Raw genomic sequence first — 13,366 nt, 5'->3', positions numbered from 1 at the left:
TCATGGATTGTTATGGCTCATCTGGCTTTAATAGAAAACCTTTTCTTTGACAAGTAGTGTTTCTATGGGTGCTTCACTCTCCGTGCGCTTGCACCTCAGATAGCAGATTTTAGGATATGCTGAGGGCATGCCTGATTCTCCTGGGTTTAAAAGTTGCCTTTTGTGCTGAGAGGCTGTCCCAGTCAGTGTGTCCGTTGTCTTGGGGAGTCGTGTTCCCCAAAAGTGTAATTTCTGCCTGAAATTTAAAGAACCAGAAACCAGAAAGAACCAGAAACTTAAACTGTCTCCTTATGATGGAGGGTTAGTTTCAGCCAGTTGCCCCCCTCCCCTCCGTACAATGGTCTTCAAACAGGTCAATCACTTAAACCTCCTCGATACAGCACGCTTCTAGAGCATTGAAGAGGAAATCTTTGGGATCCTCTCAAAAAGACTCTAGAAAGTGGTCTTCAAGTCTTCTGGATAGAGAATCCACCTCAAAGAGATGGTCTCAGATTCAGACAATCATTTTGGCACCTACTGATTTTCTGACAAGGCTGCAGGTACTGTGACCACCAGCAAGTGTAAGGTCTCTAGGGGTTCCAGCTCAGGAAGATCTGTGCCATCAGGTGATAGGAGTGGCAGAGAGAAGATGACCAGCTCTTCTAAATTGGTACTGACAGAGTCTACTAGGACCTCAGTACCCAGCACTTCAGCTCCACAAAAGACCAGACTGACACCTTCTGGTCATTCATCGGAGAACGTGAGACCTTTTGGTACTGTCGGTGCCTTCTGCCACAGTTACCTCTGCCCAACTTGCCTCATCGGTACCATATGCTCTTTGGTACTGCAGGAGTTTTGATTTTCTTGGGACTTGGGTAGTAACAAACACTCAAATCTCCCCTGTTTGGCACCAACCCATTCCCAGTACCAGTCACTTCTCATTCCCAGAGATTTGCCCGTTACTGATGGAGTTTATACCTATCTCTACCAAGTGAAGAGGAAGATGATGAGGAGGAGGAGGATGGGGACTTTTAATCATTTTCTTACATTTCTGGCTGGGGCTTTCCCTTCCATTATCAAGGAACTTGCTTTCCTGAGACCTCTAAGGTGTTGGACTATCCTCGTGAGAGATGCGCTCCACCATGCTGGTATGGAGACAGTTGGGTGCCTGCACCCATGCCTTATATACCACCTCAGTAGCCATACTGTGACCCTTGAACCCAAACAGCAATTCTCCAGGGCCCCTAGTTTTTCTTGCCAGGAGAAGAGCAGACATTTCCCCCGCCCCTCCCCCCCCGCCTCTCTGTCTAAGGTTCCTGATCCACAAGAGGAGATCTTGGAGGGGCAGGAAGCAAGATTAGACAAAGAGATTGCCCCTACAACTAATATCTGTTCTTCCTCCTCAGATGAAGCTGTCATGCCTTCTCCATCGTCCTTGTTTGATGATTTTAAGCAGTTCCAGGGCCTTTTAAAAAGGATAATGGCCCCCTTGCAAATTCCACTGGTGGAGGTTAAAGAGTTCCACATAAATTATGTGATATTCTGCATACTTCATCATCTGCCCGCATTGCACTATCTGTTTCTGAGGCCTTATTAGACCCTGAAAAAATAATTGGGCATCTCCTAACCACAGTACCATCCACCTATAAGAGGACAGACAAAAAATTGTGTTCTGTCCAAGGACTCTGAATTTTTATTTTTCGCACCCATCCCCCAACTCTCTTGTGGTTGATGCTGTGAATAAACATGGCTGAGAACACCAGGCTAAATTGACACCGTATGATAAAGATTTAACACATCTTGATTTATTTGGCTGTAAGTCCTACACATCGGCTACCTTACAATTTAGGATTGCCCATTATCAAATCCTCAAGGTGAAATACAGCTATACTAACCATTCAAAGTTAAATGCCTTTATTGAGCATCTTCCAACAAACCAGAAGAAGCAATGCCAGGTGATCATCACAGAGAGCCAACTGTGCTTTAGAGCCACCTTGTGCTCTCTCTGAAAATTTACACAAAAAAGAAATTTTGATAGGTCCCAGGTGGCAGAGAGATCTGATCCCTCCCAGAATCATTATGAACCTGAACATAAGTGGAATGGTTCCAGAAGAAGAGGCCAACAGCTTCTCGGGCATCAACCTCACAACCCACAATTTCAAAACACTAGATTTGACTGATTAAACATAAGAGCGGCCATACTGGGTCAGACCAATGGTCCATCTAGCCCAGTGTCCTGTCTTCTGTCAGTGGCTGATGCCAGGTGCTTCAGAGGGAATGAACAGGACAGGTAATCATCAAGTTAGGGGAAACCCATGTTAGTGTTAAGTGACTTATTTGCAAGAGCTTCAGACAGTGGACCAAAAAGGAGCAGGGCATTTGTCTCCAAATGCTCCTTGCAGAGTCAACCTTTGCACTAGCCTCAGAGCTGACCGTATCAGACTCTGCTCATAGCACCGTGGCCTCAGTGCGCAGCATGCCGCCAGCACCGGTCTCAGTCCGACCCCGATTCCCATCCTTGGTACTGGCTAAAAGGCAAAGAGAGGCTGGGAGGAGACATTCTCCTATGTCCCGTAAATGGAAGGAGAGAGCTGGAGGAAAGCAAGGACCCACACAGGGCAGCTCTTCCCCTCTGGACAGAGGTCGGGCCCTGACTCCCACTGAATGACTGAGCCACTCCAAGACCCTCCTCCCACCTCGGGGAGTAGCAGAGGCACTTCACACATGGTGGTGCCATCCATACCTGAGGCCTTTTCAGGCCACTAAGGACATTCTGTGCCTGCCGGTGCTGCCCATACTGTCCAGTGAGGTGCCCCGTTCCAGGGGTAAACCTGCATTGGGACCCTTTCAATGGTCCCCATCAGTGCAGCACTGCTCCCCGCCACAGGGGTTGCCCCCTCAGAACATGCCTGAACACTGGACCCCGGACATGGGTCAGCTTGCCTGCCAGAGTTCCCGGTGTCAGTCCCTGGACTCCAGGCAGTGTTCTTCGGGCTTGAGGCATCGATCATGCTACCATTTGTTCTCTACTCTGTGCCCAGAGTGTTCTCAAAAGTTCTTTCTGTGGTAACAGCTCATCTTCACAAACAAGGAACTCTGATTTTCCCATATTTCAGTGAGTGCTTGCTCAAAGGGCAGTCCTTCAATGAAGCTTCGATGGCCACTCAGGGCTGTAGACCTATTTCTCAGACTGGGATTACAATTAAACATCCAAAAGTTCACCTTAACTCTAGTACAACGACTGGAGTTTGTAGGAGCTTACCTCAATGCTGTAACAGCCAAAACATTCCTCCCTTCTTACAAGTTCATAGCCCTGGCCACTTTAGTCACTACAGTTCAAGTCAGCCCTCAAACATTGGCTAGAACTTGTTTTCAGCTATTGGGACATATGGCGACTGGCGCCTTTGTAATAAATCATGGGACGCTTCACATGTGCTGCATCCACAGGTAGCTCAGAACTGTGTACTCACCAAGCAAACAGTTTAAACAAACTGTTCTCCATGCCTTCAGTAGTCAAAAAATGCCTCGACTGGTGGAAGAACCCTCACAATGGTTTCACAAGGATCCTCTTTGCTCAGCCGTCTCCAACATCAGTAATAAGGAGGCATCCTTACTGGGATGGGGAGCTAATCTAGACACTAACACTGTTCAAGGCAGATGGCAGTCTCCCAAGTCTACTCTCCACGTCAACTTGTTGGAATTCAGAGCAGTCAGAAATGTCTGTATCCATTTCCTCCCACAGATTAGGGGCAAATACATAAAGATCCCGATGGACAATGTGTCAATGCATATTTTTCATAAACCGCCAAGCGGGAGTGAGATCACCTTCCCTCTGTGCCAAAGCAGTGGGATTTTGGAATTGGTGCATACAAAACCAGATCAGCAGCTTACCTTTTGGGCATACAGTGGATGTCCTAAGCAGACATTTCTCACAAGATCACGAATGGGAGATAGATCCCACTATACTCCACCACATATTTCAATGTGGCATCCCACAGATAGACCTGTTTGCCAGGAAGTGGACAGTTGTGATTTTCAGCAGAAATGAAAATCTTAACTTTGGCCATAACAGCACTAAACCCTTGAATGTAACTTGGTCAAGCCTTGGTCAAGCCAGGTTCTGAAGCTCTATTGTGTTAAGAGGCTTTCTATATTCCAGATTGCAATAATGTTATAACTGAGTTATTGACACTTATTTGTAGGATAAACTGAATCTGAAACATTTAGTACTAAATTCTGCTCTTGCTTACACATCTTTGTGAACTGAGAATAAGTTTCATGACTTCAATTGAGTTTAACTGGTGTTTTTAGAGCACAATTAGAAAATGAGAAGAAAAAAAGGGAAATAGCGGAAAAGGAAAAGGAAAGAATAGAGCGTGAAAAAGAAGAATTAATGGAGCGCTTACGACAAATTGAAGAACAGACAATGAAGGCCCAGAAAGGTAAACTCATTCATCATGTAATCCCTTTTATTTCAATCCTTGCAGAAGTGTTGAATAGTTTAATTCCATAATTTAGGATTGTTTATAAAAATTACAAAACTTAATGACATTGTTATTAATGGACATTTTTGTATACAGCTTTGATTTTAACATTCACTGACATTTGTAGTTCAAACACTGCAGCATCTTTTTTAGAAGTTGAATTATATGCCACTTGAATTGTGTACTGTTGAATTGTTTAAAACAATGAATAATTTCACTTAAAATGATGTATAATTTTCTGTGTTCTTAGCTGCACATTTGTAGAATCTTTGTGTCATAGGTATATAGGGCAAGCTGCACTTCAGAACCCTTTTAGTTCCTCTCAAGGACACCCCTTTGTGGATAGGTTTCGCTACCTTCACCCCATCTAGGTGCAACCATGCAGTTCTACCAGTGGTGAAAGTTAGTTAAAGGACTTACTGGTACTCTGGAGTGCTGAGGAGGAGGAGGGGCCTCAACCAGAAGAGGCGTAGCCTCTACCAGAAGAGATGGGGCCTTTAAATCCCAGGGCTTTTAAATCAGGATTTAAAAGGCCAGGACTCCAGCTGAAGCTGGGAGCCCGGGGCCCTTTAAATCACCCTGGAGCTACCAGCTGCAAAGGCGGCTGGGAGTCCTGGGGTTTAGGCAGGGGTGAAAGTAATTTACATTTGTTACCCATATGTTCTAATCGCAAGCAACCCACCTCTCCTACATACTTCATGGATCCCTCCCATTGCATGACATAGATATAGAAAATAAAACTACTACTACCAGTACTGTCTGTAATAAAACTTTAATATTGGAATAAGCCTGAAAAAGTGAAAACTCACTGTCACATTTTTCTCTCCATGTCCTCGCTCCTCCTCCAGCCAGGCTGCAGATGGGGCTAGGCTCCGTGCTTCCGCTCCACCCCCAGCACTCAGCAGTGGCTGCAGCGGCTCGCCTCTAGCTTGCAGCAGGGGAACTGGCTGAGGGAGAAGTCTGCCCAGGATGCCTGCTGCCTGCATAAAAACAATTTAAACTCAGCTGTTCCCTCCACGGTTCAGCCTGTGGGATTAGGAGTTGTTTCTGGCATCCTTGTTAATTTCATTCACAGCTGTTGGGGGTTGGGGTGTGTGATGATGGCAGGGGCAGTTCTTCGAGTGCTTGCTCATATTGATTCCAGTTAGGTGTGCGCACACCGCGTGCATGTTCATCGGAAGATTTTTATCCTAACAACACTCGGTGGGTCAGCTGGGTCGCCCCCTAGAGTGGCACCGCCATGGCCCCGGATATATACCCCTGCCGACCCAACGGCCCTTCAGTTCCTTCTTACCACCCGCGTCGGTCATTGGAACAGTGAAGCGTGGCTTAGCTGATCTCCACTTCCCTAGCTACTCGTAGTTCTCTTATATTTTTGTGTATATGTTATAATTTCTATAGTTGTAGTTAGTTTTATTCATTCTATAATATAGTTAGTGTATATAGTTGACAAGGGTTCGGGGATTAGCTCCTTCCCTGCACTCAGTACCGGTGCCCATGCCTGGTTCACCTGGCTTCAAACCGTGCTCGGCCTGCCACAAGCCGATGCCAACAGGAGATCCCCATGACTCCTGTCTTAAGTGCCTTGGGGAATCCCATCTCTCGGATAAGTGCCGGATCTGTAGGCCTTTAAGCCGAGGACGAAGAAGGAGCGGGACTTTCGTCTCAAACAGCTCCTGATGGAGGCAGCTCTTACTCCTCCGCCCTCGGCACCGAGCACCGGACAGTCCGCACCAGGAAGAAGCGCTTCTTCGGCACCGGATCACACTGGTACTGCTAAGGCCCCTCGGCACCAACTGTTGCCGGCACAGATGTCTGCTCGGCACCATTCCCTCTCCCCGCAGGTTAAGAAACAGACTCCTTCTGCTTCTGTGCTGCGCGCACCACAGTCGGAGCTCCTGCCTAAGTCGGAGCGCCCGGCACCGACACCTGCTGTGGCACCACCAGCTTCGGCACCGTTGATTCCGGTCCCACAGGGCCATCAAGTCCGGTGCCTGAAAGCTCCCCGGTGCACGCCGTTTTTGAGCTCACTATTCCCTCCATGCCGGAGAGCACATCCATGGCGAGGGAGCTGATTGCGCTGATGGAGTCTGTGCTGCCTCAACCCCCGGCACCGCCGGTGCAGGTTATACAATCGATTGGCAAGCCTGCCCTGCTGAGACCATCCTCGGTCGGCACCGCTGAGAGGCATCGATCACGATTGCGGTCCCGCCGGTGCTTTCGGTCCTGTCATCGATCTCGGTCCCGACGCCACTCGCAGTCCCGGCACTGCTATCCATCTTGGTACCGGTCGCACTTGCGGCACCGTTCAGCGTCCCATTCGCCGACCCGGTACTCTCGGCACCGATCCAGCTCCTGGCACCATTCCCGGCACCGTGACTCTCGCAGCCGCTCCAGACATCAAGTGTCGATCTCAGTCGACCTCCCGGCACCGCTCTGGTTGCAGGTCCTGGTCTTGTTCCCGGTACCGGTATGCCACCCAGTACCGCTCTCCGGTGACGCAGAGAGATATCTTTTAGAGATGGAGACCCTTCCCAGGGCATTTCAGCTCTTCCGTGGCCGTCTCAACACACATCGGTGTCATCTCGCGCGGACAGTGCTTCCTATGCACAGGACCGTGACTCAGATGTGCCCAGCCAAGTCTTCCAGGAGACCTAGGCCCAAGAACAAGACCTCATCAGTGGTCATTTTGGACACCTTGGGCATATCACCAAGCCCAAGGTGCGCCTCCAGTGCCATCACGCTCCGTAACATTGGAACACCGGGTGCCGGACGTGACGGTCAGCCGCCCCCCTCCTGCTGGTACGGAGGAAGCTCCCATGCAATCAACAGACTCTCAGGTCCCACGAACAGGAGCCCGCGCAGGACCCTCTTGTCCCTGGCCTTTCCTCTTCCTTCTCTCCTGATGAAGCGGTGGTGGGGCCCTCCTCCTCGAGCCCTCCTCCAATTGACCTGAGGGCACATCAGGACCTCCTGAGACACATGGCCCTGAATATGAATCTTCAGGTGGAGGAGGTCCCGGAGACAGAGGGACCCGGTGGTGGATATTTTGTCAGCTGACAGCCCAACAAGAGTGGCTTTGCCATTCATTCGCACGATCCAGGCAAATGCCGATACCATCTGGCAGTTTCCAGCCTCTATTCCACCCACGGCCAGGGGAGTTGAGCGGAAGTACATGGTACCCTCTAAGGGGTACGAGTACCTGTACGTGCACCCTGCTCCCTTGTTGTGCGATCAGTCAACGAAAGGGAACGCCATGGCCAGCAAGCTCCGGCTCCAAAATCAAAGGAGTCTAAGCGCATGGACTTATTGGGCTTCAAGGTATACTCTGCGGGGGCCCTCCAACTGAGGGTGGCAAACCAGCAAGCCCTGCTTAGCCGGTACAACTATAACACCTGGGCGGCGGTTGGAAAATTCACGGAGTTAGTCCCCCAAGACTCCCGTCAAGAGTTTGCTGCCCTTTTGGAGGAAGAGAAGAAGGTGGCGAGAACTTCTCTCCAGGCCTCACTGGATGTAGCAGACTCCGCAGCCAGAACTCTGGCCTCAGGTATTGTCATGAGGCAAATATCATGGCTTCAGGTGTCAGGCCTTCCACCTGAACTGCAACACACAATACAGGGCTTGCCCTTCAATGGCCAAGGTTTATTTTCTGAAAAAACTGGTCCTTTATGCTTTGCAGCCAAGGGTAACAGGGTGATCATGCGCTCACTCGGGATGCACACACCGATGACTCAGCGCAGATCATTCCATCCCCAACCTCACCGCCCTTACCCCCCGCCTAGGCCACGACAGGACTTCGGCAGAAGGCGTGGCTGAGGCAATTGCAGACGGCAGTCGGGACCCCAAGGGGGTCAGAATCAGGGTCCCTCCAAACCACCCGCGGGACCCAAACCAAACTTTTGAAGGCACGCCCAAGGACGGCATACCGGTTGTTTCCCAGGATCCTTCCCCTCCTTTTTACAACCCTCTCTCCCTTTTCCTCCCTGCATGGACCCAACTAACTTCAGATCGTTGGGTCCTACGCATGGTAGAATTCAGATACCACCTCCAGTTTATTTTGCCCCTCCCACCCCCCATCCTTGTCCTTCAGGGACCCCTCTCACGAGCAATTCTTCTTGCAAGAGGTACAGACGCTCCTTGCCATGGAAGCTATAGAGGAGGTACCGAAGGACTCAAGGGGCAAGGGTTTCTATTCCTGCTATTGCCTAATCCCCAAGGTGAAGGGAGGTCTCAGGCCTATCCTAGACCTGCGAGGACTCAACAAGCTCATGATAAAGTTGAAGTTCGCATGGTATCCCTGGCGACCATCATCTCATCCTTGGATCCCGGAGACTGGTATGCTGCCCTCGATATGAAGGACACGTATTTTCACATTGCCATTTACCTTCCGCACAGACGGTACCTCCGGTTTGTGGTCAACCATCACCATTTCCAATTTACAGTCCTTCCTCTACAGCCCCGCAGGTATTCACAAAATGCATGGCTGTAATCGCCACCTCCCTCCGTCGTCGTCAGATACACGTCTTCCCGTATCTCGACGACTGGCTCACTCGAGGGGCCTCCGAGACCCAAGTCACCCGTCATGGACCTATTCGAGCGACTAGGCCTGATGATCAACATAGAAAAATCCACTCTTGTTCCCACACAAAGAGTAGAATTCATTGGGGCCATTCTGGACTCCAATCTCGCCAGGGCCTGCTTACCACAGCCTCGGTTTCAGGCGATGGTATCAATTATACAAGGCCTACAAAACTTCCCGACAACTTTGGCTCGCACTTGTCTTGGCCTCCTGGGTCACATGGCTGCCTGCACATTCGTGACCAAACACTCCACACTACGTCTTCGTCCCCTTCCAACTTGGCTCTCCTCGGTTTACCACCCGGGCAGAGACAGTATAGACACGATCCTCACGATCCCCTCGGACATCCTAGGCTCCCTGGATTGGTGGTTGACGCCTTCCCTGGTCTGTGCAGGGATGCCATTCCATCCGCCTCAGCCTTCAGTGACCCTGACAACGGACACGTCATCTCTTGGCTGGGGTGCCCACCTCGAACATTTCCGCACTCAAGGCCTTTGATCAACTCAGGAACTGGCCTTGCACATTAATGTCCAGGAGCTGAGAGCAGTCCGCATGGCATGCCAGGCGTTTCAAGGGCAGTTACAAGGCCGTTGTGTCTCATTGTTCACAGACAACACAATGGCCATGTTTTACATAAACAAGCAGGGAGGAGCATGTTCCTCCCCCCTTTGTCAGGAAGCTATTCAACTCTGGGACTTCTGCATAGCCCACTCGATAGACCTGGTAGCGTCTTTTCTCCCAGGGGTTCTGAACACTCTGGCGGATCAACTCAGCAGATCCTTCCTGTCTCACAAGTGGTCGATTCGTCCGGAAGTTATCCATTCTGTTTTCCGGAAGTGGGGCTTTCCCCGCATAGACCTCTTCGCCTCCCGCGAGAACAGGAAATGCCAGACGTTCGGCTCCTTCCAAGGTCTCTCCCAGGGCTTGATCTCAGACGCATTTCTGATACCTTGGATGAGCCATCTGCTTTACGCATTCCCACTATTCCCGCTGGTTCACAGGGTCCTGCTCAAGCTCCGCAGAGTCAGCCCATCTCATCATGATCGCTCCAGCCTGGCCGAGGCAACACTGGTACACCATGTTGCTCAACCTCTTGATAGCCAACCCAATCCCTCTACTTCTTTGCCCAGGCCTGATAACTCAGGACCACGGCAGACTTCACCACCCAGACCTGCAGTCTCTTCACCTCACAGCATGGTTACTGCGTGGTTAAGCCAGTCTGAGTTACATTGCTCTGCCTCAGTGCAACAAATGCTCCTGGGTAGTAGGAAACCTTCCACTAGGTTAACATATCTGGCCAAGTGGAAGCGCTTCTCCTGCTGGTGTGACCAACGTAATGTTATTCCCACCGAGGTTCCAGTCCCTACCATCCTGGACTATCTCTGGTCTCTCTAAAACAGCATGGCCTAGCGGTATCTTCATTGAAGGTGCACTTGGCGGCCATCTCTACCTTCCACCCAGGAAAGAGCGGCCAGTCGGTGTTCTCTCACCCCATGGTTTCGAGGTTCCTCAAGGGCTTGGAGTGATTATACCCACAGGTACGTCGCCCCGCCCCAACTTGGGACCTCAACCTAGTTCTAGCCAAACTTATGACTGCTCCCTTCGAGCCGCTAGCAACCTGCTTACTGCTGTACCTGTCCTGGAAGACAGTCTTCCTCGTAGCCATTACATCGGCAAGACGAGTTTCCGAGCTTCGGCCTCTCATGGTGGACCCCCCGTATACAGTGTTTCATAAGGACAAGGTACAGTTACGACTACATCCGGCCTTCCTCCCTAAAGTGATGTCGGCCTTTCATATCAACCAGGATGTCTTCCTTCCGGTCTTCTTCCCAAAACCACACTCATTATACCGGGAGCAGGAAATGCACTCCCTAGACATCCGTAGGGCGCTCGCATTTTATATCGAGAGAACAAAGCCCTTTTGTAAAACACCACAACTCTTCGTTGCGGTGGCAGACCAGATGAAGGGCCTATCTGTCTCCTCCCAGAGGATTTCATCTTGGGTGACATCATGCATCCGCACTTCCTATGACTTGGCTCATGTTCCAATGAACCACCTTACCGTCCATTCTACCATGGCCCAGGCTTCATCTGCCGCTTTCCTGGCTCATGTACCCATCCAGGAAATATGTTGGGCAGCTACCTGGTCCTCGGTCCACACCTTTGCATCACATTACACATTGGTTCAACAGTCCAGAGATGACGCGGCATTTGGATCAGCAGTTCTACATTCTGCAACATCTCACTCTCTGACCCCACCACCTCGGTAAGGCTTGGGAGTCACCTAATTGGAATTGATATGAGCAAGCACTCGAAGAAGAGAAGACAGTTAGTCACCTTTGTAACTGTTGTTCTTCGAGATGTGTTGCTCATATCAATTCCAAACCCGCCCTCCTTCCCCTCTGTCGGAGTAGCCGGCAAGAAGGAACTGAAGGGCCGTTGGGTCGGCAGGGGTATATATCCGGCGCCAGTCCAGGGGGCGACCCAGCCGACCCACCGAGCCTAACACTGAGATTGTTAGGGTAAAAACCTTCCGACAAACGTGCATGCGGCGCGCGCACACCTAATTGGAGTGGATATGAGCAACACATCTCAAAGAACAACAGTTACAAAGATGAGTAACTGTCTTTTGTTTTCTGCCCCCTGGATGAGTTGATCTCCAAAAGTATAATATACAAAAAATACAATCAAAATCAGGAACCATTTCCAAGTTCAAATATATCCCATTCTCTCCCCAGCAGAGGATTATGGTTGTGATGACCAAACTGCTTGCAGATCCTCTTTGAAATGTTACTGTTTAAAATTTTTAAAAAAAAAGAACAGAAAAGGAAACTATGGAGAACATGGTGAGAAGATGTGTCATGATGATCGGGGTTTAGTTTGGGCAAAGCAATTTTGCTAAAGCAGCTAAAGATTCACAGGGAAAGCAAAAAGCCCCGATAGAAAAACCACAAAGGGATTGGAGGGGAAAACTGGATATTCAGGGAAGTTATTGTGCCTCCTTTGAAAGAAACTGTAGTTTTCATTCTATCCTCTTTATATATAGAATTAAACAGCTGAAATGTCTTTAGGACATAGGGATGCGATCTCAGATCTCTTTATTTTGTCAGTGTCCTATAGAGTGCTGCGGATGAAATTGACAAAACTTTCTTTAAGTATCTTGTATATTTCATGAAGGCGATTCCAGTTGTCCTTCATTCACCCCTGCCTTCCCCTACTACTAGCCACCCATTGGTGTGCCCCCTGCACCCTTTTATGTGCCTGGAAGGGTGATTAAATAATCCTTGATATCTGACTTGCTAGGAAATAGGGAGGGTCCAGGGAAAGTGGGGCACTGGCGGACATGGTGCAGCGCAGCCCCTTGCCCCTCTGGCACCTTCCCCCTGGCTGGCTGACTGTGGTTTTTGCCTTGGTTACTTACTCCTTTGGAGATCACCTCATCCAGGGGGCAGAAAAGAACTGCCCCAGCCATTGTACACTCCCTCCCCTCCCCCCCCGCCAACAACTGTGAGTGAAATTAACAAGGATATCGGAAATGTCTCCTAATCCCCCAAGCTGAACCGTGGAGGGAACGAACAGCTGAGTCTAGACTGTTTTTATGCAGGCAGCAGGCATCCTGGGAAGGCTTCTCCCTCAGCCACCCCCTTGATCCCTGCTGCAAGCTAGAGGGGAGCCGCTGCAGCCCCTGCTGAGTGCCAGGTAGGAGGAGGGGAAGCAGGGAGCCTAGCCTAGTCCGCAGCCTGGCTGGAGGAGGACGGAGGAGAGAAACCAATGTGACAGCGAGTTTTTTTCCCCTTCCACTGGCTTTTATTAGCTCTGGATTTAAACTATGCAGCCAAATGCCTATTGTATTTTTTGTGTATTATAGTATTGGAGATCTCCTCATCCAAGGGGCAGAAAAGAACTGCCTCTGCCATGGTCTGTCTCTCTCACACTCACTCACTCGCGCACGCACACACCTGTGAGTGAAATTAACAAGGATGCCAGAAACTGCTCCTAATCACCGGGCTGAACCGCGCAGGGAACAGCTGAGTTTAAACTGTTTTTATGCATGCAGCAGGCATCCTGGGCAGGCTTCTCCCTCAGCCAGTCCCCCTGCTCCCTGCTGCAAGCTAGAGGGAAGCGGCTGCAGCCCCTGCTGAGTGGAGGGGATGCAGAGCCTAATTGCATCTGCAGCCTGGCTGGAGGAGGAGAGGAAGAGAAACAACAAACAAATGTGACAGTGACTTTTCTCTGTCCAAACTTTTATTAACTCTGAGTTTAAGCTGTTTGTTATGCAGCCAACAGAGATGAAAGTAAGCCAGCACTGAATGCTGCACTTTCT

The 13,366-nt window shown here is 50.0% G+C and overlaps 1 protein-coding gene across 2 annotated transcripts in view; it reads left to right on the top strand.

Annotated features, from left to right (window-relative positions):
- Window positions 1–13,366, top strand: part of RDX (radixin) — a 95,398-nt gene that overhangs the window by 74,625 nt on the left and 7,407 nt on the right. For both annotated transcript variants that reach the window (XM_030561241.1, XM_030561249.1), the window contains exon 10: window positions 4,291–4,421. In XM_030561241.1, the coding sequence (XP_030417101.1) occupies window positions 4,291–4,421 (131 nt within the window). The remainder of the gene's footprint in view (window positions 1–4,290; window positions 4,422–13,366) is intronic.

Source organism: Gopherus evgoodei, chromosome 1, assembly GCF_007399415.2.
Source record: "Gopherus evgoodei ecotype Sinaloan lineage chromosome 1, rGopEvg1_v1.p, whole genome shotgun sequence".
Lineage (NCBI taxonomy): Eukaryota > Metazoa > Chordata > Testudines > Testudinidae > Gopherus > Gopherus evgoodei.
This window is presented reverse-complemented; position numbering and strand designations above follow the sequence as displayed.